This window comes from Perca fluviatilis, chromosome 6 (genome assembly GCF_010015445.1).
Source record: "Perca fluviatilis chromosome 6, GENO_Pfluv_1.0, whole genome shotgun sequence".
NCBI classification, from domain to species: domain Eukaryota; kingdom Metazoa; phylum Chordata; class Actinopteri; order Perciformes; family Percidae; genus Perca; species Perca fluviatilis.
This window is the reverse complement of record NC_053117.1, coordinates 31,523,552-31,550,815: the sequence shown is the minus strand read 5'-3', so window position 1 is coordinate 31,550,815 and position 27,264 is coordinate 31,523,552. Positions and strand designations below refer to the sequence as shown.

The following is a 27,264-nucleotide window of genomic DNA, read 5'->3' as shown; positions in this document are numbered from 1 at the left end:
GTTTTTTTCCTTGATATGAATGGTTTTAGTCTTTATGAGGCTTTCCTTCTCCATTTTTTGCCTTTAGTGTCTTTTACTACCTTTTGAAGACAAAAGGCTGTGTAATATAAGACTGTTTTGTTATTGGGTGATGCAAACCTACTTTGTATAATATTGGTAAAGTTACTATGTTTCTTTAATTGGAACAGCTCAGATTGATATTTGAAGAGGTCAATGATTTGGCTGCACACAAATGAAGAGCCTATAGCTTATATACACATGTATGGTGTCTATATGAACTTTGCCTAATGAAGGTCTGAGAACTGAAATATCGTCAATCAAGTGAGTAGAAGTGAGGATAATACTTTTTCTTTCCATTTAAATGTATTAAATGCTGTATGTATGTTTAACATAATTGTGTGTTAGCCATTATTTATAGTTTAAAGCCTCTGAACACCCACGCAGGGGATTTCAGTTATTCTGGCTGATAGACCGCTGCTCAAGTTGAAGTGGGCCGGAGCTTTGATGGGTATTTATTATGTCACAAATCTTTTCACCAATAAGAATGGCAAAGGTGTCATTTGTCCTGCACTAACAGGTGCAACAAAGCTAACAGGGGACTCACAAAGATGTCAATCAATCAGTCTATACACACCCACAAAGGCCTGGAAAGAGGTCCAATCAGCCAGAGTAATTGAAAACACCTGTATGGGTGTCCAGGGCCTTTAACCATTTTTCAGATCTGCAGTAATAGCTCCCTCTTTGCTTATTGTTTGGTAAGAAACCCTAAGATGCAGATTGCCTCCATTTGGATCTTTAAAAAGTCTCTACAGTTGCTGATGTATTCAGATGCACTGATATATTCACAGAACCAGAAACCAACTTAGTTATAGAAAACAGTTTCTGAGCCGCAGGTAGAACTTTTGAATCTTACCGTAAGATTTGCCATTGATGGAGCACTTGTTGAAAGTCATGATATTCTGGGTGAGCGTCCCTGTTTTGTCACTGAAGATGTACTTGATCTGGCCGAGCTCCTCGTTTAGCGTGGTGGTGCGAGCCTCGGCGGGGGTGTCGTACCGTGCAAAGTACATTTTCCTGTCCCAGTCGATGTAGAAGCTGTTCCCCAGCCGAATGATCTCCACACTGCCGAAAGATGTAGAGTCAGGAAGTGAGAAGAAGCAGATACAATCTTTGTTATTTATGCATTTTGTAAAAGTTTTGTATTGAATTAAATAAGCATCAATTCCACACACGTTGTTACCTAACATAGAGAGAGATGGGCACCACGGTGTTGAGGATGATGACGTAGGACCAGAACGTGAGGAAGGCGGAGAAGGCAGCGTTGTTGCCGTCTTGTCTGGGCAGGAAGATCATGAACTGTGAGCCTTCGTTCATTTCCCAGATGCAGTTTCCTATTGCAAGGATGGTGCACATGAAGGCCAGGAAACCAAAAATCTGCATAGAGAGTTTTGGAAAGAATGAATAGGTCAAAGGCCGGTTTATCAAAGAATGACTGGACAAGTGAGCCAAAGGTGAAAGTTAAAAAAATCAAGAATGGAACCCGCTACCATTCTCAAACTGATTGACAAGGTCTTTAAATCCACTAGTTAACATTAAAAATAAATAAATATAAGTTATTAGTGTTTTCTGATACATCTGAAATATTGGAAATGTGTAAAATACAGGTTTAGTCAATACTTTCAACTATGGTCAGTGGACGCACAAACACACAAAGCCAGATAAAAAATTTTTTTAAGTAAACCATTTTAACCCTGTATTTGAATATACTTCACATTTATGCTGTCCTTTGTCTGCCTGATCGTCACTGCTCTGGGTAACTACCACGGCGTAGCTCATTTATTAATAAACGATAAACACATTATTTGACTTATTGCGGCAGGAGAATTGAAATCTTGTTTTCAAGAATTCCTTTTTATGTAATAACCTGATTTAGCCGTAAGCACTGAATTTAAACCCAATCAACTGATGACTTGATGAATAATTAAGCCATCCTAAGATCAGATAAACAGACTCACACAAAGGACTAGGACATTCATCAGTCGGTCTATACTGGTCCTCTTAAACGTAGTTTTCCCAGAGTTCTGCATCAGCTTCGTCTCTGGACCTGCAAAAAAAGAGGAACAGAAACAAGTAAGACCTCAAATGATCTCACATCTTCCTCCATTTAAAACCGTCTTACTATTTTATTTGATATTTTTATTAGTTTATTTGTCAGGGACAATTAGGGCTGGGCACCGAACTTTGATTCTTTTTAGGGACCGACCAAATTGCCTCCATAGTATCGAAAAATGCCTCGTCGTTCAATACCAAATTTCAATACCTTACTTCAAGAAGTAAATCTCATGGGCGCCCGGATAACTCAGTTGGTAGAGCGGGCGCCCATATATAGAGGTTTACTCCTCGACGCAGCGGGCCCAGGTTCGACTCCGACCTGCAGCCCTTTGCTACATGTCATTCCCCCTCTCTCTCTCTCTCTCTGTCCTGTCAAAATAAAGGCCTAAAATGCCCCAAAAAATGATCTTAAAAAAAAAATGAAGAAATAAATCTCATCAGTGTCAGTGAGCCAATAAGAATGCTTCTAACAAGATCTAATAATACTTGTGATTGATTGGCTGTCTAATGTTACACGTTGTAGATACATGCAGGAAAAACTCTGTGTTGGTGTATTTTGAGAGGCTTGACTACAGTGTGCGTCACATAAGTGTAAGAAAAAAAAAAATTCTACCATAGTGTTGTAGTTTGTCTTGTAAAAATGATTTCTATTAAATTGGTATCGAAAAAAGTATCGTTCAGGAAAACCGGTATCGAAGTCACAGTATCAGTATCGGTACCGGTATCAATAGGGGCAATGCAAAAAACATTGTAACAGTTGTTGTTACAATAACCGGGTACTGACACGTGTCCATGAAAAATCCAACCCACCTGCAAACAGCACGAGTCCAAAGCACCACTCGGTGTTCCTCAGGGTGCAGCCTCGCAGCAGGATCTTCTCGTTGTCCAGCGGGTATTTCTGACCGACGTAGGTTAGCGTTCCTGTGAAGCGGTCGAGGCGGTTGTTGGGGGGTTCACAGCGTACCTCGCCTTAAACATGAGAGAGAGGTGACGCAGCAGGTTTGAGGTTGTGCTCAGAATGAAATGAAGTATTCAAGCAGGCATGCGTATCATTTATATATGACTATTTCATGTTTGTATTTATTCTGATGGCTGCAGTTTTTGTTTGTAGAAAAATGAAACAATTAGTGAAAATGGATGCCTGTGTCTCTGTGTTGAAACCTATTCATCATAGTGGTTATAGTACCACTGGGAATTTACAGAGACAATCTATTTGACCCTCTTACACATCGGGTCTTTAAATTAATTAAGTCTCAAATCAATGTCAAAATGCATGGTTCTGAGAAAAGATAATTATAAACAGCTGTAAGCGAAAAGCATGTGAAACAAAATGTATATATGTTTATTTATTATGAATCTTACTGTCCAGCATAGTAATAATTAAACTTGTATTTTTGGGTTCAAAGTACATAAACAGCAGGGACATGTTTTAGCTTTTCAGGCAAACTGATGTAACAACAACAGTGGGTAGCTAAAGTGATACTTTGACTCCCTTTTTCCATCATTTAAAATGGGTCTCTTGCTCTTATCATACTGAACATGATCTCACTGCTACTTGAATGAAGTGAATGATAATATGTTTACCTGGGTATGATTTTCCATAACAACCGTAAACCACACTTCAACCACAATACTACTGTTGTGTCTGTGCAGCTTCTCCAGGTTATAGAGAAGGTGTATTGCTTTCGTCAAAATCACCTACTGTACTTTGTATCGGTGAGTGTGTTTATATGACTAGTATCCTGCTTATGTGTTGTGCATGTTAACATATTCTGGTTTCAGAAACCTATTATGCTACCTGGAAAACTGAAGAAGATAGGAATAGTTTACACGTGTCTGAACATTCTATGTTGGTATAGAGAACATAGAGACTGAGAAGGTGAGAAATCAAGACACAAATGCACACGGATGATCAGAAACCTGGATACTGTGTGTGTGTGTGTTTATATACTGTGCAGGCTTCTAATTTCAGAAACAAACAGTTAGTAGTCCTCTATTAGTCTTACCGTTGAAGTCTGCCAGTTTTTCGCTATCTTCTCCCAGGTCTCCTGTCACAGTCAGGGCCTGTCTCACCTTCAGGTTAGTCTCTCTGAGGAAGAGGAGAGGAGGATGATAAAGTAAAAAAAGAGGGGAAGAATGACACAGTAGAGACCAGAAGGAAGAGAGAGTGATAAAGAGGAGGAAGGGGAGGTTGAAGAGAGGCAGAAACAGATGATGACAAAAATGAGAGACAATGAATAATAGTGTGAATGCCTGTTGAACTTGAGGCATTATTATTTGTATGTTAAACAAACTCACATCATGACATTAAATTAAAAAAATAGACTAACCCATCCAGTTCTGCTGTCTCAATGTACACCAAGTTGAGTGGTTCACTGCTGGAGAGCAACAGGAGGTCGGCCTGAAATTAGAGAAGGATTTATCACTGACAAAGATAAATGGTTTTAAAAAGCTGTCAACAGAAATAAATACAATGCAAATAAAATAATATATTTTATATATATATATATATATATATATATATATATATATATATATATCACCAATTTACTCACGGTGACAAACTGGTTGTTTTCCAGCCTGATGATGTCTCCCACCTGGACATCCATCCATTTCTCGCTCCGCAGTCTGAGAATAGGAAACAGGTTGGTAAGAGGATGTTTAGACTGTACTGTAGAATTTAGAGAAAAGGTTTTCTTTTCCCTTCTTTGAGAATTGTCAAGAAATAAACTGTCCATAAATACTGAACACTGAGGTCATCCTCAGTCATATTAGTTTCCTTTCCTCCAAGGCAGTTTCCTGCCAGTTTCCTGTATTATCTGTCTGACAAATAATAGTTTTTAAAACTTGGATGGAACACAAATATTTGACGCTTTTCAGGGTTTTCTATTTCATGCCTCAGCTCTTGCTGGTACACAGTTGAGCAGTAGGCATTGTTTACTTTAACTCTTGTAAATAATTATTGTCAATGGGCATTTTCACAATTTATCTCCTTTGTCCAAAAGTAATAAAACATATCAATTAATCTTTTTTTCCCCAAAACATCATACACTTAAATGAAATGTAAATCATTTTATTAACATCATATTTATATAGCAAGTACAATCAATTTTACATTGCTTAGTACATTTAAAATTTGCAGATTTTTGCTCAAGTTATTTCATTTGAGTAAAATATTTGTGTACTTTTTACACCTCTGTTATATTGAAAAAGCTTGAGTATTTGGACGGTTAATGAGCCAGTAGTCTCGCAGTGCCAGACCTTCCTCCACAGCGCCGCGGAGGAAGGTCTGGCTAGTCCACACAGCATTCCGGGATGGGAGAAAAACGTGCTGTGGTTAATTGGCATTTCTTTAAACCAATCATAATCGTCATGGGCGGTGCTAAGCTCCACAGAGCCGCTGCAAAAGAGCGTGGGAAGGAACTTGTTTTGGTGGAACATGTGTACGTTCAAAAGTTTTTTTTGTTGTGCAACAGAAAACTCAGATTGGACAGATAGTCTAGCTAGCTGTCTGGATTTATCCTGCAGAGATCTGAGGAGCAGTTAACCATAGTCCTCATAAATCACCCGGAGTTAAAATGCCAACACAAAGGAAGCCCAATAAGGCAACGGTTATCCAGCCTAAATGAGTGAAATCTGGCGGAATTTCCGTCGGCAACGGAGCAATCCCGGAAGTGGAACATTGTGGATATAGACTAATTAACCAGAAAAGTAACATCAAGTCCCTATAGGGCTTATGGTGATCATATGTCATTTGTTTTCACCTCTTAATACTGTAAAATAATTGATTAATTGATAAAAAAAAAATATTTAATATACTCATCAACAATGAGAAAATTGCTAGTTTGAGCACTAGCATCACCCTAGTTTTCACTCTTGTACAATTAAATGTTACCCTCCATCAGGCCTCTGATACCAAACCTGGATCAATATTGATTCAAAGATCCATTTCTGATAATAAGCCTACTCACGTTTACAGTCTTTGTTGAGGATAAAATTTGCTAAAGCTTTTAAATAAAAACAAAGAAAAGTAAGAAAAGAAAAGTAACACCTGTGGAAAACAATCACACAAGCACTCCGTACATATTTAACAAAACCAGACATCAAGTCAAGAGGAAGAAAGCAGACTCTACCATCCTGCAGCTGCTTCCCGTAGAGCCCAAACATTGGGCAGAGAGCTGCTGCCCAGCAGCCAACAAGAGCAAACCCAGGAGGAAAGATAAGCGCCACATACATGCAAATGTTTTTATCCAGTGCACCAAACATAATACAGTTAGTGCATTAAGTGGAAACGATGGTAATGTTGAGCTCTTACTGTACCCGCATAAATGTCTCAGCTCATCAATAATGATAATCATAACATGTTGATCATATGCAGGGCTTAATTTGTAAAGTGGGAGGTCCCGGAGCGCAGAGTGGGGGTGGATCCGGCAACTCAAAACGGGGGTTGGAGGTAACAAAAAAACATTACACTGCCTATGTAGCTTCTCTGACTAAAAAAGCCTAAACAATGCTGTGTTTACATCAGGGCAATGTTTATTTTAATTTCAGAACATGCACTGCATGGGTATGAAATGTAATGTCTCGATTTTTGCTTGTTTGGGATCCGACTGGCCAGCATATTTGAACAAATTAAGCAAACTTTGTTGTCTTTTTGACATTTTTCCCCTGAGTGAAACGAGGCTAACAGCAATCTCATCCAGCACACTTGAAGTGCCACCCCTCCCTCCGTCCCTCTCCCCCCTCTGTCTTACCCTGAAAATTCACCTCAAAACGCATCGAAAATGCAATTTTTGTGGAACTTCAATGGGGAATAAAGACTAACAAGACAGATAACAACATTGAACACTACACAAACAGTAATTTATTTTTTTCATTTAGGCGATTCATTTTTCATAGTGACACAGGAGGTGCCGGATCCAATAAAAAAGGTTCCAGATCCAATGTTGGAGGTGCTGGAACATGTTCCGGCTCAAATTAAGCCCTGATCATATGTATTGTCCTTGTGGTACTATATTTGTGCAGAAGCAAATAATTGGTTGATATTATTTAGCACACTAAGGTCATGTGCTCGGTATTGTTTCTCGAAGTTTGCATTCGACAAACAGACACAAACTACACATGGTGGGTTTTTAGGGGCTGATTCAAATGTTTTTTTAATTCAATATCTCTAAATTTGGTTTCAGGTAAAAAAAAAAACTAACCAAAAAGAACATAAAATGTATTTAAAATACATTTAAATGGTATTTAGTTTGGCTTTCATCCACAATTACATATGTATCTGGCAAAATGGAGACAAGCTTTGAAACAGCCATTAGACCTTCACTTAGCGCAATAAACTTACACCTTATAATAAATAAAGAGAAAAAAATGCATATTTTAAGCTCACATTTACCTTTGTATGACTTTCAATTCTTCTGTTTATAGACAACCCCACTGGATATATTTGACCTTTGTTGTGTATTTGTATTGCATATTTCTGTATTTAGACCCTTCTGTGTATACCTTGTGTGCTATATAACCTAAATTCTCTAGTACAGGAAGCAGCTGCAGGATGGTGGGGTGTGCTTGTTTTGTATCCTGTTTGACCTGAGTTCTGCTATTTCAAATATGTGAGTTATGTTTGATTTGTACATGGGATCTGATGGACTTTATACCACCCTTAGAGCTGAAACAAGCAAATACTATGACTTTAAGGATATTTTCGGGGCTTCTTCATAATAAAGCTAAAGGGCACCCAAGAAGGTTCCCTGAGGAATACCTACCTGTCCAGAAAGCTTAAAGAACTGTGATGGTGCTTCTTTAAATACACAAAAACCAGCATGTAACTACCTGAAACTTTGGATATGTCCACATTGGTGTATTCCCCATGCTTCCCATGAACAAACTTACTTTCTGTCAATCAGGACTTGAACTTTTCTGTTGTTGACTTGATTGTCGCTCCTGTGGCGATTCTGGAAAGAAACACACAAAGACACAATGAGTCATAAGAGTTCACCAGAAAAACATTTTTTACCACTGAATTACTGATTAGTTCCGACAAAAGTTCCCATGAAACTTATCAGTCAACAATTCATTCTGTCTCCCTCTTAAGTTTCTGATCAACATTTATTTCAATGAGTGACACAGAGGCGGCTGAAACAGTCAGTGCAGTACCCTTTCATAATCACCAGCACAACTTTCAAAGGTGGGCAGTGTTTTATCACTTTTTTTTTTTTTTTTTATCCCCACACAATTTTTCCCCGCCAAAAAAAAAAAAAAAAAAAAAAAAAAAAAAAAAATTGAAAACACATTTTTTCACACTGGCATATCCAACATGATCACCACTCATCTGTAATTAGTAATGTTCTGTTTGTTTTTACTATTATTATTACTATTTTTTTGTCTTGTAAGGTGACCTTAAGTGTATAGAAAGACCCCCATAAATAAAATGTATTATTATTATTATTATTATTATTAATAATAAAATGTAACAGAAAATGAACCTGTTCTTCAAACCCAGATAGATTTTGTCTGGGTTCAACTTTTTGGCAGGTCAAGAAGTTTCTGTTTAACCTTTTTCATTATTTGTTAACGGATTTCTATAAAATCTGGTTGACTGAAAGGCTTCAGGTAAAGGAACACCCAATTACATGTTGGTTGCCATACTAATTATACAGACAATTAGGTTTACCAGTTGTGACTAGTCCCACTAAAGACAGATTTCTATATATATCATTTCTGAAAATAGAAATTATCAAATAATTTACAAGGAAAAAGCAAAGTCTAACAAAATTGGCACAACTTTGTGTAGTATTAATGTTTTTTCTGCTTTCCTCTTATGTTAATCATCTCGTAGCCCCTCAAAGATGTCTTAGGGGTACCAAACCCAATTCAGGAGCCACTGAATTAGATCATTGTTCTCTTACTGTGAAACTAATAGAATGTGAGGCTTTATCCAAATGAAATGCAGAAATTATAGCCATAGACATACAATTATAGGATCAGAATAATATCTCCTAAATTCCAATTAATTTCCATTCACATTTCTGCAGTAGGCGGTAAAAAAATTTATGAAAATGTCCTTTCACAGCAGCTTTCCCAACACTGGCAGCAGTTATTTAAGCGTTTGTTTTGCAAGGTCATCCACGTTTCCATACATGGTCAGTCTGGAGTTGCTGTGTATCTACAAAGATCAAATCATGCCTAAACCCACAGTGACTTCGCTTAAGGAACAGATGGGCACCGGCGGCAAGGACCGTTTAGGATCACCACCTCTGCCAAACAAAAAGGCTTGTGTACTCCTCCTTCAGCTAATGTTTAACCCATGGCAACACTTTTTTCTCTTGGTGGTTTGGCATTAGGTTATTGGGTGCCACACACACACACACACACACACTCTTACGCACACACATACACTTTTTTGGTTGCCCTTGACGGCTGAAACGAAAAGTCATTTTCCTTTCATTGTTTTAGAGGCACATTTAGTTCTGTTGAAGCGATGAAAGAAAACAGATAACAGTTTGTGAATCATTAACAAAAAAAGTCTACTTCCTGATGAACTATCAGTAGAGGTCAGCTGGTATATGGGAAGGGGAACTTTTGTTATTTCTCAACCAGTCTCAACACCCATGTGACATCATTTTTTGTCACAAAAGGAGAAAAACATCACAGCATTTTCACAAATCTGGCTGATGAAACAGTGTGTTGAACAATAATATTACAGAAAAAGGATCCGTTGACTAAAAGACGAAGAATGTCGTGCATTTCAAATTTTAGGTTTCTATTTGCCAAAACACTTGTTGAAGTAATGGAAACAAAATGGCAGCCTGAGGTCGACTGAGGTTAAAAATGAGCTTGGATAGAACTTAATCTTAATCTTAAAACTTAATCAAACAGTTCTTGTTGAATTGTGTTTCTCTGTTCTGTATGTTTAAATATAAAAAAGCAATAAAAAAATAGATCTAAAAAAACAAAACGTAATCAAACAGAGAAACAGTAGCCACGGCAACCATAATTTGATGTTGAGCGGACTGATAAACACTTGAAATCACACACACACACACAGGTAAGAGGAGTGTGAAGTGTTTTGTAGGCTACACAGACTGATGTGAGTGAAATTGTTTTTCACTCATTCATAGAGTAAATGGTGTTTATCAGCTACATGAGATAACATGAAATAACATACAGTACCTTTTCTGACTGTAAAAGAGCTGGACCAATATTGTTTTGATGATGTGCAGTGAGGACGATATTTAAAAATTACATATTATCAAGGTAGTAGTTCATTTCAGATTTGATAGATATTCCTCCCTGATCAGCTGCTAAATATGTTGTCCTTATTTATTTTTCAGTGTGTTTTTTCAGTGTGACTGTGAGTGTCAGCTTTATTTAACCACGTTGTCCACATACCTACTGTATGTACGTATATGACAAAACAGGTCATGTCACCCATGTGGCCATTTCTTATGTTTAAGCGTTTTCCGATTGTTTCCATTTATGATTTTGGTCTGTTTAAGTCTTTGAAGCTAAAAATACTTGGTGAAAGCTGGGTAAAGTTCACCTTCAGTTCATGGTTAAAATAAGCCAGTGCTGACAGTTGGTGAGAGACAGAATCGAAACAGTCTTTGGTCTCTTTGGTCTCAAGCTTTGGAAACAAAACCATCCACGCTCACATCCCCCCCTGAGCCTTTTTGGGACAGTAAACAATGTCACACTATGTCCACCTTTGGCACTGAAAGAGGGCAGTCTTTGTTCACACAACCTGAGGAAGTTCCTTGTCGGGAAAACATAAGCCAGTGGTTCCCAAACTGAGAAGGTGGAGGCATGCTGCTCAATTTCTATACTAAGCATATAACCTTTACGGCAAGGGTCCCCAACTGGCGGACCCCGGTCCAAAACCAGACTGTAGGAGGCTTCCATCCAGACCGCAAAGCCTTTTGACACAACTGGGAAATATATATAAATTATATGCATATTTATCTTGTCAATAAAGGAATTTTTAACAGGCAGAACGAGGCCAGCTCTGTAGAGCTGTATGGGTCCTGCGACCGCATGCAACTGTTTGTTGCCGTTGCTAGGTTGCAAAAAAAATGCGGGAGAGACGCAAGCTGACTGTGGTACACACGGGGACACAGGTATACAATATGATAAAAGAACATGGCATTATCAAAATATAGAAAAGTTGACCGAGATGAGTGGACAGAAAAGTATGCATTTATTCTTCCTGCAATGAAGTCTACGAGGCCGGTGTCCACGGAGTCTGTTGCGATTGTCAAAAGTGGAATTATTAAACGCCAATATGAAACTAGACACAGACACTTGGATAAAACTTAGCCACAGCAGTCTGAGGTCAGGACACTGCAAAGCAATGTGCCCAAAGCCCAATAAAAGCGATCTATATGTCTCACTCTCTCACAGAGCAACAGCGGGCATATGTGTATTGTTTTTCCATTCATCATAAAGCTTGTTCAATATAAGCACTATATTTTTGCCTTTTTTAAGCTAGGAAGCTTGTACTTCTATCTTTAAGTGATTATTAAGCTCAGATCAGCCTAAAAGAGCACTTTATTTAGTTATCCTTTAGAGTAGGATTTATTTTTATGGACTGAAAGGAATACTTACAAAGCAAATTTAGATTTGATGGATTTATGGCACATTTTATTTACATCAAATGTTTGTTAATAATAGACATTTTTGCCTCTTTGAGTTTAGAAATGTTGACTAAACTGATTCCTATAGTATTATTATTAGTATTATTATTAGTATATAGTATATATTTGTAGGTATCGAATTCTTCAGACCTCTGTACGGTTATATTTTCATCGTTTTTACCCTAACCAAACCACCACACACACAATTTTTCAGCCAATAACTGTATATAGACACCCATTTCAGGGTTGCCAGGATGTAAAGTATGCAGGGAAATCTGCTTCCACATGATTTAAAGATTAAATCAACTGTGAAGTGAATGTCTGCCTGGATTTAGGATCAGATCTGAAAATTGCAAACATTTTCTATTTTTATTATTTTGTTAGTTTTATTGTAGTAATACATCTAAAATCAGAGTAGTGAAATTTGTTAAAAGTGAAGTGCTACACAGAACACATTTGCTTACGATATCGTCGGTGGCATCTTTGGCAGCGGTGACTGTCAGCACGAGGACCAGAGGCACGACTGTGGTGAACCACGACAGAGAGGAGATCTGAGGAATCACCTGAAGAACACGCACAGAAAACTGCCTTTAGTTCACTTAAGTTTTCACTTGAGTTTGTTTTTTGCATATAATAGCTAGAGAAAACTACAAAAAGTAGACAGGGAATCCAAATTGTGTGGGTGAGACACAGAAAAGTAGACCGCCCTGTTAAAAAACAAGAATGAGGACATGCAATTAAAGACGAAGAAAACATGCACATGACAACAGAAAATGACATGACATGACAACTCAAGTAGAAAGACAAAAAATAGTATACAAGATTGCATTTGTTTTAAACTTCTCCGAAAGATTTGTTGTGAAGAGTGTGCTAAGGAGGGAAGAGTGTGCATTATGTTAATTAAAGTAAAACTTAACTTGAAGAAAGACATACATAATCTGAAAATGAAGTACTTTTAAAAATGGCTCTCCTACTTTTACTTACTTTCACTAATGAAATGACGAGCTTTAGGAAGATGACGAAACTGTACTGCAAAAACATTCCTTTGTCTACGAGAAAAGTTGCAATATGTTTTGCATTTCCAAAATTGTATCAATTGTTCAGCTTTCATGTACAATACATGCATTTAACTGGGTCTATAAGACAAGTTTGTGCTGCAAAATAATATTGAGACAATGATAATCATATGTGCTCATTATGTCTCCCAAGTAGGATTCGTTTGGTCCCATCCTGGTTTGTCTGTCTTTTTTTGTTACTCAAAAACTTGTTTCTAGATTTCAATGAAATGTGGTTGAACATTAAGCCAATGTTCCTACAACAAGTAAGAACTAACTAAATTGTCGGTGTGAATCCAAGAACATTTTAAAGTTGTTTTCTGTTGTTCAATGAAGACCTGATAGTATTCTATAAGCCATTATCATGAAGTCTCAAACTCTGATAGATTCTGATGCATAAATACAGTAGGCAACATGAACATTAACGTATACAGAAAATATATGAAACTATCATTCATTTGAAACTGCTGTGGTGCTGCAGTTCCTCCTTGTCCATCAGCAGAGCAGCTCCAGCAGACGACCTCTGTGATGCAACATTACTGTTTGCACATAATGAGGCAACTTCCTGTACTGGATATCACACTTCCTTAATCTCATTGTACTTGATTCAATCATATCCTGTTGGGTTAACACACAGCTTCACTGTGAAAAAGAGAAGTCGCATGATGTGTGAATTCTGTCTTGTCTCTTGTTCTCACAATGCAGTCAGAACAGCAGCCTTACATTTTACTTTGATCCACAGATGATCTGTGTGGTTTTCTTTGTAAGGAAAATAATGTTTTTCCTACATTTAGTCTCCTAATAAAACATGTTGTGTCTCCCTAAGGCTTAAACCATAGACTGTTAATATTAATGGACAAAGCATCCTGTTCTGCAAAGTGCTGCAAATGCGGAAGTGCCTTAAACCTGCATTCTACAGTATCTGAATTCCAGCAGGGGGAGACACGTGCGGTTGCAAAAGGAGGTCAGTTTCTGTAGAAATCTATGGCTAAATGACCCACTTCTCACTTGATTTATTACCTCAGTAAACATTTTCATAATGAGTTTATGGTCTCAATCGCTAGTTTTAAGTCTTCTGCAACACAGAATGATGGTCTCGTTGATTTTAAAATCGGCGATAAAGCAGGGGGTGTTTTAGGGCGTGGCTATGATGTGATTGCCAGTGAAAGTGTGTAACGTAACGTAGAGTGTAAGCAGCTCCTCCCTCACTCTTCCCTCTCGTCTAAAATCATAACATTCGCAACCAGGATGGCTGCGCCTGTAACAGCAAACTCGACGACTCATAGCAGATCTCCACAAACCAATGGGTGACGTCACACGTGCTCTGTCCATTAATAGGCTTAAACATATGAGCTCTACACAACTTTTAATTATCAATACATCAGGTGTTTTTAAGGGCCTACTGAATATAGCAACTAATTAATTTTATGTTGCATTTCCACAACTCTGCACTAACATAATTGAGTTCAATACAAACAGCATGTTAGGGAGTCCAGGTGTAGCTATTATTTCACTCTAGGAGCTGTTGGGGTAAAGGTAAAGGTAAGACTTATACACAAGCTATCAGCTAACAGCAATGGTGGGAATTCACAAAGTACATTTCCTCAGGTATTGTACTTAAGTACAATTTTGAGGTACTTTACTTGAGTATTTCTATTTTATGATACTATACAGTATACTTCCACTCTACTACATCTCAAAGGGAAATATTGCACTTTTTACTCCACTATAGTATACATGAAGTTACTTCTACACAGCAGTAGTAAAGTAATTAAAATTAGCTCCACCATTACCAGCTGCAACATTAAAGTGATAACCACATGAATGCATAAATAATTATAATCCAATAATATATAACATTTTGAAATGGGCCATTCTGCATAATGAGCACTTTTACTTTTGGTACTTTAAGTATATTTTGATGATAACACTTTTGTACTTTTACTTAAAGGTCCAATATGTAAAATATTTACTGTAATAAATCCAAAAATGACCCCAATGCATCATCAGATATTAAGGAAACATGCTAAATTGAAATATATCTTTTCTGACAACAATGCTAATACCAGTATTTTCTCCTTTTGAAATTTACGTTCCATGACGGAATTTCTGTTTGTGTTTTGGCCTGTGTGTTATTATCAACAGCACAGTTTGACAGCTAGGCCGGGTTGCCAGATATAACGTTACCTGTAAAAACGAACCTATGGTAAAAACGTAAACCCAGCGCGCTACAGCTGTAACGTTAGTAAAGCCATGAAAGCAGCAAACAACAAACAGGATCAATGGAGACAGATTCTACCCAACCTAAAAAAAACCCAGCATTTTTCTAACAGTTGCGTGACCAGAGACGTAACAAATCCTGGGTAAATATTGGAGATGTATTTGAAAGATGGAGACAGCTTAGAGCCCAAAAGAACGCCGAGTTGGCTAATTTCCTCCTGAACAGGTAGCTAAGCATTGGCGTCAGGCTAATTTATCATGGTTACAAGGGACGGTCATTTTATGTAATTTCAACATTTGTGTACTCACATTGAATTATATAGCTAGAGTAGCCTACCCAAGTTGGTTACTCGCAAAAACAATTGAGACACAGTTACGGTAGGGTTCCACACAACGAAATACTTTGCGAATTTTGGCCAACGAAAGTTTGCCTCGGGGGCGTGGTTGTGAAAACAACACGCAAGTCCGCAACATTTTTTTTAAATGTCCCGGGCTGTCAGGAGACAGGGCGGTAAAAATGCACAGCAGCAAATCATCGGTAAAATGTTAGCTCATAAATGCTCTGGTAACCTGGCTATATAGCCTAGCTGCCTTGCTATGCTTAAAATGAAATGCAATGTCCGAAAATGCAAGCGGTTGACCTGTCGGCTAGCTGAATTATTTTGAGTGTACTATCTACAGTGGTCTATTTGGTGGTGTGTTTGCCCTGTTTAAGTTTGTGTGACATATAAACAACAATCCGTATTACTACAAGTGTCAATGTTCGCCAACAAAACATGTAATCAAACAAATGCACAAGTAGCCTAGCTAGCTAGCTGCCTGGCTAGGCTACAATGAAATCCAATGTCCGAACATGCTAGCGATTAGCCTGTCGGCTAGCTGAAAAGTTTGAGTGTTTAAACTAACATATACAGTGATCTATTTAGTGGTGTATGTGCCCTAACTAAGTTCGTGTGTCATATAAAACACAATTCATGTTGATAGAAGTACCAATGTTCGTGTAGAAACATTTTAATCACATCAAAATTTTCATGATACGGCGCTGATAACCTCCGCCATCTTTGTCAGACTCTTTTTGTAACTCCCGCCTCCAAACACAAACACACGGACCTGATTGGTTCTCGAGTGGTCCTCATTTGAATAAAGTTAAACTTTCATCAACTTTATTTCGCTCCCCTCGGCGATTCGCTCTCATCTCGCTCAATCAGGGCGAATTTCGTCTCCATTCAACCTCAATGAGAGCAAAGCGAAATTTCGCTGTGTGGAAACCTACCGTTCCTAACGCCAACATGCTAACCCTGCTAACTGCTAGTTAATGTTACCGGAGGACCAGGCAAGCGGGCCACAGCTGTTTACAACATGTAGCCTGTTCAGCGGCCGTAGCCAACAACGATTAGTTATTTTAAGCAAAGAGAGGGGGGCTGTAAATCGGGAAAAGGAGACTGCGAGTTTGCAATGCTTTTAGCGATTGTTGCCATAATTCTAAGCCAATGAATTGTGTTTAGTTGGGTGGAGAGGACGGCAAGGTAGTGCTATTTTTAGCGATTCCTACCGTAGCTAATTCTAAGCCTAGGAAGTGCATCTGTCCGTTGGGTGGAGAGGACGGTGAGGTTGTTGTGTTTTTAGTGGTTCCTACCGTAATTCTAAACCGAAAAAGTGTGTCTGTCAGTTGGGTACAGAGCTCCGCGTGAGCATGGGCTTTTATGACTGTCAATATAGCCAGCATCTAACATTAGCTACTCCGCTGTGAAGTAATGTCTGGCTATGTGAGACTAGCGTCTAGCTAACATTGTTGTTGATTCTGCGGTCTCAGCCTGGCAACCTCCGTGAACTTCGAGTCTGGGGAGGAGGGGGGCGGGGGAGACACTAGAAACACTAGCTGTCAGTATTACATATTGCACATTTAAGCAAAGTTTTGAATGCAGACATTGCAGAGTATTTTTACACTGTAGTATTGCTAATTTTACTCAAGTAAAGAGCTGAATACTTTTTGCACCACTGTCGAACAGTACAAGCAGTTTACATTAACGTTACTGGAACAAAGCTACCATCCAGATAAGCTTCCTGGGCATAAAGCTAATTAGCAGAACTAAGCTACTGCATTAGCAATCTGACATTAGCTACATTAGCATTGGCACACACACAAGTTACATACAATTCACTTGACAGTCGTATGCCAGCCTTGCCTGTATGTTTCCTGCACATAATTTAAATGTGTGTTTGTTTCCCTCACCTGGAGCACCAGCAGAAACAGGAAGTAGGCATTAGCAATCCTTTGGAACTGCTCGAACAGGTTAAGAGGTAGGAAGGTGAAGGGGTTGTACTTCGAGGTCTTGATGGCGTTTGTCTGAAGGGGTGTAAAGGAATGGAGAAAGTGAGAGAAATATAAGATTATTGTTAAATCCATATGTGTAAACAATGTTATTTAAATGAATATATGGACCTTTTCAAGATATTTTAAGCTTTACATTTTAGTGAGAAGAATGCATAGTAGTGAGTAGTGATCAGCCAAATCTAAGGCAAAACATTGTATGATAGCGCAACAAAAAACAAATAAAACACAACAGCCAGGTTGCTGGTGACATAAACTGGCTACAAACAGACAATCACCAGTAGAAAAATAAAGTCTGGTACTCTACATGTTAGGCCAGTGCACACTGTGTTTATATGAATTCATAAAACCTTCATAATGGAAATCGGTCTCTATGCATCCGGCATGATAAGACAGAAGCACGGTGGGTAATCAAATTCATGGCTTGAACAAATATTTGCCTATGTTTGTGTTCCTTTGAATATTCAAAAGGCCAGAATTTCATTTCAGGGTGTTAATATTAACAGACAGATGGACTGTTAATATTAACATCTTCTAAAATGTTTTATAAGGTGTAGGTTGTACATTCAATACGCCGTATTGATGTACAACCTACACCTTATAAAACATTTGCAAAGCATTTCTTAAACTTGACTTGTTCACATGGAAAGTGGTCCAACTGCAAAGGTTTCTCCCCCAATAACTTTATTTAATATAATGGAGTAAGGCTTTCAAGCATTCTGTATTGCTTTCAAATATTTATTCTCCTGTAGCTCAACTTTTACAGATTATCAAAGATATAATCCAGATATTTTTTCAAGGATATTTTCTGAGGATCCCTAATCTGCTGTCTAGTTCTGTTTTGGTCAGTAGTCTCGTATTGCCAGACCTTCCTCCACAGCGCTGCAAAGGAGGGTCTGGCTAGTCCACAGACCATTCCAGGATGGGAGAGAAACGTGCTCTGGTTTATTGGCATGTCTTTAAACCAATCACAATTGTCATGGGAGCCCCGGTGCAGCTGCAAAATAGCCTCGGGAAGGAACTTGTTTTGGTGGAACGTGTATTCAAAAGTTGTTTTAGTCATGCAACAGAAAACTTAGATTGGACAGATAGTCTAGCTAGCTGTCTGGATTTACCCTGCGGAGATCTGAGGAGCAGTTAACCATAGTCCTCATAAATTGACCGGAGTTTAAAATTCCAACAAGAAGAAAGCGGAAGGTAACGGATGTCCGGCCGAACATGGATATAGACTAGGTCATAGGTGTCATTTACACTGGGGACATGTCCACACCACTTTTTGAAAATGGTCATTTTTGTCCCCATCACTTTTTTAAAGCAAATTTTCTGAAAAAATAGAAAATAGAAAACACAGGTATGTGGAATATGTTTTGAATGTGCAGAAAGTTTTGAACATGAGCAGAAATCTTGCTGAAACACATCTGAGGTATTGAAGTCCAGGGGTTTATGAATGAATGTATCATTGACGTAAACAGGTGTCGCAAGCAAATTTAAAGAGGTTAGTTCCACAAACAAAAGACACAAAAGAGGACGGAAGAGTAAAGCATGTCTAAATGTGTTTTGACTCAGCAGAGATAACATTAAATAAGAATGAAAGCCTTAATTGGGCATTGCAGGTTGTCGTCATGCGAAGAAAAATCCTTGAGAATTTCATGAGAGTGTAATCTGGTGGGAAGCATCAGCTCTGTGCCAGGTGGCTCTTATCAGGAGGCTAAAAGCTCAGGAAATGTTTACAGACTGTTCGTTATTTATTTGAGGGGCCAGCGGAGGAGTTTTGGGACCTTTAGCCAAAAAAGGCATGACCCTCCCCCCAACAATTTATCAATACGTTCTGTGCTGGTTTGCACTTGGCAAATATATACAGATTACTATTGTTTTTGTACAGCCATGACATACGTGACTAAACCTCTGCATTCTCATCTGACACATCACACTCCTCTATTATGGTGTGGTGGCCATTTCAGTAGATTTACTCACTAACGTTGTTATGGAAACACAATAAGCATGGAAACTTCCTGCATTACTGCATTACTTCAAATACTAAGTTACTCCTCTAGTAAACTAGTATTCACATGAAATAAATTTAAACAAAGTGGAATAAACCAAAATCCAAATCTACACAAAACCCGCAATCAATTAGTAAGGAAACCTTTATTATATTTTTTTTGCTAAAGCAGTATATGAAATCAGATGTATTACCTACCACCATTTAGTTGTTTTGTGTTATTTAAGATATTTATAAAATATCTGGTCATGCCAGACGTAATTATTCCATTAATTTTTTAAACAATGCAATTATCCATTTCAGCCACCAGGGGGTTCAGACCCATCTGGTAGCGGGGGCCGAGACTAAGAGCTACATGGAAAAATATGCACCAAACAAGCCACTTTGAAATTTTGCTGTTGAATACAAGTCCTTTACACCCTTTTTGGTATTTTCCACTGGTTTCAGTTATATGGAGGATGTTGTATGGATTAATCATAGTAGAGAAAAATTGCTATTTACATTTTTCCTTTCTGAATAAAATCATCCCACATACAGACATAGCAGTGTTTCATTTGATACTGACTGATATGTGGTAGTAAGCTGATTTGTCTATTAGGTAAGTGGGCTGCATCCGCTGTACATCCCCTTCTATTTTAGATGTTTTGTAGAGGACAATAGAACCTCACATTGATAAACTGTGAGTGCAAAAGTCACCAACAACACCACATATTAATACTTACCGCATATTTAAAGGAGAGGTTGTACTCGCGGTCGTTGGCGCGGAGTTTCCTTTCCAGCTCTGATTTGAAAAGACAGACAGAAATTATCATCTTGAATTTTTATGTACTGATATCATGGTTTCTATAAGTTTGATCCAATGCACATCACAGTACAGATGCAAAATAGAAAGCAAACTAACCCCAACATATGTGCCAATATGTTGGCACATATGTTAACAATAATTAAAGGTCCAATATGTAATAAATTTACTGTAATAAATCAAAAAATGACCCCAATGCGTTTTGGCCTGTGTGTTGTTTTCAACTGCCCAGTTTGACTGCCCAGTTTGACAGCCAGGCCGGGTTGCCAGATATACCTGTAAAAACGTAAACCCAGCGCACTACAGCTGTAACGTTAGTACAGCCATGAAAGCAGCAAACAAACAGGATCAACGGAGATAGATTCTACCCAACCTAAAAAAAAACAGCATGTTTCTAACCAGAGATGTAACAAACCCCGGGTAAATATTGGAGATGTATTTGAAAGATGGAGACAGATAGAGCCCAAAAGTACGCCAAGTTGGCTAATTTCCTCCTGAACAGGTAAGCATTAGCTTCAGGCTAATTTATCACAGCTACTAGGGACGTAGTAAAGTGATCCCGACTGGTCCTGGCTAACGCCACCATGCTAACCCTGGTAATTGCTAACGTCACCAGAGGACCAAGCGGGCCGCGGCTGTTTACAACGTGTAGCCTGCTCAGCGGCTGTAGCCGACAACGGTTAGTTATTTTAAGCCAAGAGAGGGGGGCTGTAAATCCGGAAGAGAAGACTCTGAGTTTGCAGTGTGTTTAGCGATTGTTGCTGTAATTCTAAGCTAATAAAGTGAGTATTTCAGTCGGGTGGAAAAGGAAAACAAGGTAGTGTTTTTTTTTTGGCGGTCCCTACTAATTCTAAGCCAAAGAAATTTGTCTGTCAGTTGGTTACAGAGCTCCACATGAGCATGGGCTTTTATGACTGTCAATATAGCTAGCATCTAATGTTAGCTACCTTGCTGTGCTGTGGAGTAATGTCTGGCTATGTGAGACAAGCGTCTAACAACATTGTTGTGGATGCTGCGGTCTCAGCCTGGCAACCAACGTGAACTTCAAGTCTGGGGGAGGAGGGCGCGGGGGAGACAACTCTCTCCAGTATTTTGAATTTGTACTGCAGTAACTATTTTAAACACTAGCTGCCAGTATTAGATGTTGCACCTTTAAGGCCAAGACATGCCCTATTTTAAAATATTAATGCAGTGTTAACTTTCCCAGGCGGGAATTTTTTTCGATTATTTAAACACCACATTAATATAGCACATTCGCGCTATCTCGCTATTTTACGAAAGTGGAAAAATAAATTGTGTATCTGCCCCGTGATTTGGATCTGCTTTAAAATGGCCAATGCTACAGCCTTCCACCAAGTTTCATTGTAATTGGGCCAGTAGTTTTTTCCGTAACCCTGCTGACTCTCATTTCCAGCTTTTATGTTTTGAAATTAAACTGTGAAATATGAAAAAAATCAACTAAGCTGGTGAATAAAGTAAACACTATACCTGTTAAAGGTATTGTTAGCATTGTATATATATATATATATTGTGCAGGAAACACAAGATACATTGCAAATTAGTATTATTTAATACATTTATTTTAAAAAATAATTTAAAAATCTATTTGAACAGTTTTTAATGTTTGGAGGTTTCAATAATATCGCTTCATCAGCAGATAAAGATGTCATGGAAATGTTCAATTCTTTTCTGAGCACTTTATTCAAAACTTTAATAACATCATAACTTTTGTTGTAATGACAACCGGGCAACTAATTCGGCTGAATGAAATCCATGTGGTCTTACCTCTCTCTTTCTTCCTAAAACAGTCCATGCCAGTCCAGAATGTCATCTTCTCTTCCTGCTCTTCTTCCTGCTATCTATCCATCATATCAGTCTGTGAAGAAGATACAGCTGTTACATAATGGCTGAACAAAGGGATAAATCTGAGTCACCTAATATTTTCATCGCCAGGAAATCAACACACACACACACACACACACACACACACAAACACCCCAGACTGTTTACGTCAAACATCGGCTTTCTCCTGGAAACTATAGAGGTTAAACATCATTGCTGTTAAAGTGCAAATGAGTTAATGCCTGCCAGCTGCCATTAGGACATTTTCCGTAATGTGCTCTATGAGGTAATCATTCCCCAGTCCTAAGTTGTTTTTTTTAAAACTAAGGTTAGCAGGTTTTAGGTTCCCAGTACAGCTGTTTTTAAAGACCAAGTAGGGAAGGTATACATATCTAATTGGTTTCTCGTTAAAAGTACAGTAAGCGTTCAGTAAATTGTTACTTTAAAAAGATAACTACCAAGATGAGGTGGCTGAGTGGTTAAGGCGATGTACTACTAATTCATTGTGCTCTGCATGCGTGGGTTCAAATCCCATCCTTGTTGCATTTCTGTTTGCAGCATTGTGCTATCTTTGCAAACATTCTCCATTATAAGAACCCTCTTTGAAACAATAAGTTAAAATTCATTCTTTGGAAATGTTCTCTTTCTCATTGATGTGCTGAGATGAAACCAATGACTTCAGAGCATTTACACTTCATTGATCTAAATGTCAAAAACGTCGGAACTGGACAGCAGGATGAGCATTCACAGAGGAATGTGTGGTAACAGCAAAACATGAGTGTGTGTATATAGGGAACATGCTGAACAAACAGCCACAAAGATTTAATAAAAAGTAAAGAAGAAAAAAGTAGGGAAAGACTCAACATTGTTTAACAGCCACAACAGCTCAAACAGTTTTGAGCTTTGAGTCTGTTTACGTTTGTGCCACTACACAGCGATTTATCCGCCTTCTACTTCCCCCTTTTAATCCAAACGTTCTTACTTCGGGTTTGCATCAGCTCCTCAGACCTTTAAATGTTTTTCCCATGTAGGACAGAGTGACTCAGAGGGAGGCTCCCCTCTCAGGCTAGACATCCACTCGTTCAGCTATCTGCTCTATCTGACAGTAAGAGTTTGAAATGAAGAGCCATGTCTCCCTCTGGTCTGTCTCAGCCGAAACGTTGCTGTTGGTATGCCACTGTTATTTTAGTGGCTTCTACTCTTACAGCCCTGACACGCCAAGCCAATAATCATCAGTAGTCACCTGTGGTTGTTGCAGTGTGCCACACACCACGACTCTTTATCAGTGGCCCGAAACCCAAATGCTGAATCTAATTAACTGTTCCAAGCCAGTGGTTCCCAACCTGGGAGTCATGACCCCCGTGAGGGCCGGGTCGCAAACTAAAGTGTAACCAGTGCATTTCCTCAAGTACTGTACCTAAGTACAGCATTTCCATTTTCTGCCACTTTATGCTATAAAGTCGCAGAAATTATGATAAATTGTACTTTACACTGCACAACTTTTATCTGCCAGCTTTTCATAAACAACCTGTTACCATTTCATCATATATGATGCACTTTCATGGATTTAAACTACACAACAGTATGTAAAGTAATTAAAATAAAAGCCTTAATATAAAAATGAATGATATAAAATATATAATATCACGATAAATCCCATTCAAAGCAGCAAAACTAAAAAAACACCCTGGTTCTTCATTTACTTCCAGGACAAAATATTTACGAGCTCTCCCCTGAAACTTCTTTTCTTACTCCTTTCTAGCTCCTAGTGCATACTAAAGTATATTTACTAAAGTAGGCTACTGTACTTAAGTAAAGTTTTGACAGACTTGATATACCTGATCATTTTCATTTTCTGCTATACTTGTACTCCACTACATTCCAGAGGCAAATATGGTACTTTTTACTCCACTAGATTTTATTGACACATACAGTTACAGTCCTGCTAAAACACATATGATATGATGCAGTACTATGCTATTCAGTATACAAAGTATCTCAAATAGGCTCCACATTGACGATGTGCAACATAAAAATGCTCTGACATGTATTCGTTAGTGATAAAAAACAGAAGGAGCCTTTCTGCATATTGAGTACTCTAACTTTTGATACATTTTGTACTTTTTTTAGTTGATAATACTTTTGTAATTTTACTTCAGTAAAATTATGGAATCAGAACATGTAATGAGTTTTTTCATAAAAGGTAATAATATTTTTACTTTTTTAAGGATCCGAGTAGTTCTTCCTCCTCTGACTGTAACCAAGAGTATGTTGTCATAATTTAGAAAGTTTTGTTATAACTTTAGACGTTTAGAAAAAATATGGAGCAGGATTAATGTATTTCTCGGCCCGCCCGGTGTTTTGTGTGTTTTTGCGTCTGTGCAAAAACAGGGATAATTGTACAAAAACCACAAACTGTTTCACAAAATTCACCAGAGAAAAGAACTTAATGAAGTGCAAATGTTGTCAAGTTTGTCTGCCCATGCTGAGGATTCCCGGACAGGAAGCGGTGGTATTGAGCGTTTGTTGCCAAGGTGACGTCAGTGCTGGAGCTATAAATACCAACTACATGTGTTTGTTGAAGAATGTGTGTTTTTTAACAGGAAAACACACACACACACACACACACACACACACACACACACACACACACACACACACACACACACACACACACACACACACACACACACACACAAGCATGACAGTGTGTTTTGTCTGCATAATTGTTTTTGTGTGCATTTATCTGTGTTCACATGTTCCCTCTGGTGTTTGAGTCTTATGTTAGTTTACATGTGCAAACCTATTAACACAACTATATATACTGAAGACACACACACACACACACACATACACACACACACACACACACACACACACTGACACACACAGAGACACACAATTGTAACCGCCCACCATCCACTCTTTGACAAAGTCCCACCATAAAGACCCCTAAGCAAACAGTCCACCTATTCATTCACTCTAAATTACCCACCCAGTTTATTCCACAGACAAACACAGACTAATGTGACCCGACACAGAGAGGCGTCTCCAGCCTGGTTTAAAGGAAGAAAGTGACTTTTAAAACTCACTGCAGTCATCATGAAGATAGGCATTAAATTTGAATGTCAAAATGGTGTGCACTGTTGAGTGTTGGGGAGTTGTTTCAGAGTTTCACATTCTTGTTGGTTTTGGCCGATACTCAGACTTTCCAGGCTTTACTACAGCGATGACACAACACAGAGACCAAAACTGTTTCCCAGTGAAATCGTTATGGGGATGGTGGGAGGACTAACACAGCTCTCAAGTGAAAGTTATTGCTTGTTACCTGCATGTAATATCTCCTGTCTTAGAATACTTTTTTAAACACCAGAACCAGGGTAAGTTAAAGGATAATGCTGGTGTTATTTGAACATTTAACAAAGGATCAAAACCATCAAAACAAAGTATGTGTGAGATTTAGCCGAGTTTATGGGCTAAAACATAAATATACACAGATAGTACTTTACTGTAAGATCTCAGTAAACTGTAAACATGGTATTCTGAACTCTATAACTATATCTGAACTCCATCCAGATATGCTATTTGTGGTGTTTAAATAGATCATAAGGTTAAAAACTGTTCCATAAGTGGGTACATCGGGTACACTTAAACCACCTTTATCTATTAAAGCCGCTGATGTTTTGAAAATGCTCTGCTTTTATTCGCACACACACACACACACACACACACATACACACACACACACACACACACACACACACACACACACACACACACCAGTTTACATTTTAAAGTGAAGGTTGCAAACACTGGGATTAATGCTATTCCAGAGAAACAAAGGTGGGTAACAGTATCCCGTGTCACAGCCACCTGCGACTGACTCAACAGGTCAGAGGTCGCACAGATGAATGGGTGTCTTGTCCGATTAATGATCTCTGGTTTCTCAAACTGAAGCTGAACAGTGCTCTATTATCAAAACTGACCTCTTGTTTGCAGCTGAAAGAAACAACCTTTTCCTCTGAGTGTGTGCATAGACAGGTGCCTGTGTCCAACTGGCTAAAGAGCCCTTTTGTGTTGTGTATGGTCTCTGTGTTTTGGGGTTTTGGACTGTTTGTCTAAGAAAACTTTTGAATTTGAAGAATTTGAAGATACCACCTTCGACTCTAGAACATTTTGATGGCCATTTTTTTTTTTTCAAAACTCCAAATTGTATTTCAAATTCAAGTTCAGAGAATCGGCAGAATTGTGCAGCCCTAACAAACATTATTGTCTTGGGTTTGAATATCACTCAGAAAGTGAGGAATAATACATGTTTTAAGCTTATTTGGTGGAAGCATGCATGTTAAGGGCCTAACATGCTGTATATTTGGTCCTCAAGCGTATTAGAGTCACCATCATTAATAACGTTGTTTTATCTTACATGAAACATGCTGTAATCCAGCCCCACCTTCAGATGCCAGTTTAAATCCAACTTGACCCATGTCCAAACCACTGCTCTTATCAAAAACGACACCATGACGTGAAACGCACACATCCCACAGAAAGAAAACAGCTCTAACAGTGATGTACTGAGTGTTGTGTTTGACTTCAACAAGGCCGCAAATACTTAAAAACAACAGGGGAGATTGGAGTTGCATAAAAGTTGCATACAAGTTTCCGTAGATCAGCCAATCACACAACAACCTACAGTAACAGATAAGTCAGTGAGCCCAGCTGCTGCATTTTCAGCATGTTTCCTCTGTCTCTGTGTGTTTTGTCTAATAGCAAACAGAGCTCTGGATAAATGAGGTCTATTTTCAAGAGGAGGAGGAGAGAAAGGTGTGTAGAGGAGCTTTTGCGTTTCCAAGACAAGAAGAGAGGAGTCGAGGGGCAAACGTTTCTAAAAGTTGCTGTTCATGCCTTCTTGTGCTCGCCGAATAAACAAAGAGTTTTAAACTTTAAAGGCTTCTCAGACCACAAACATTAAGGGCATGGATACATTCAGAGACCATTGACTGCTAGGCCCTCCACCCCTCCGACATAAGAGCAAGAAAAAACGACCACAGTACTAATTTCTGTTGCCGTTTTGAGTCCCTTATGGTCATTTTGTGTCTTTTGCAGCCATATTTTGTCTCTTTGAGTATCTTTGTGGTCATTTTGCATCTTTGTGGTTGTTTTGCATCTATTTGTCGTTGTTTCACATCTCCTTGGAGTCCTTAACATCTCTTTGTAGTAATTCTGCGTCTCTTTGTGCTCAATCCCGATAGCCCTACTTTAAACTAAGC

The 27,264-nt window shown here is 38.5% G+C and overlaps 1 protein-coding gene and 1 non-coding gene across 2 annotated transcripts in view; one reads left to right on the top strand and one right to left on the bottom strand.

The window, feature by feature from the left end:
- The window catches only part of LOC120560726 (phospholipid-transporting ATPase ID-like), a 51,856-nt gene that overhangs the window by 14,348 nt on the left and 10,244 nt on the right, over positions 1-27,264 (bottom strand). The window contains exons 2-13 of the mRNA XM_039803521.1: positions 21,941-22,031; positions 20,076-20,134; positions 17,253-17,366; positions 12,209-12,307; positions 8,005-8,066; positions 4,668-4,740; positions 4,443-4,513; positions 4,119-4,201; positions 2,923-3,081; positions 2,016-2,104; positions 1,241-1,434; positions 914-1,122 (exon numbers count right to left, since the gene is read on the bottom strand). Of these exons, the coding sequence (XP_039659455.1) occupies positions 914-1,122; positions 1,241-1,434; positions 2,016-2,104; positions 2,923-3,081; positions 4,119-4,201; positions 4,443-4,513; positions 4,668-4,740; positions 8,005-8,066; positions 12,209-12,307; positions 17,253-17,366; positions 20,076-20,134; positions 21,941-21,986 (1,258 nt within the window). The 5' untranslated portion in view covers positions 21,987-22,031. The remainder of the gene's footprint in view (positions 1-913; positions 1,123-1,240; positions 1,435-2,015; positions 2,105-2,922; positions 3,082-4,118; positions 4,202-4,442; positions 4,514-4,667; positions 4,741-8,004; positions 8,067-12,208; positions 12,308-17,252; positions 17,367-20,075; positions 20,135-21,940; positions 22,032-27,264) is intronic.
- Positions 22,459-22,540, top strand: trnas-acu. Its single transcript has one exon. It is a non-coding gene; the product is annotated as a tRNA-Ser (tRNA).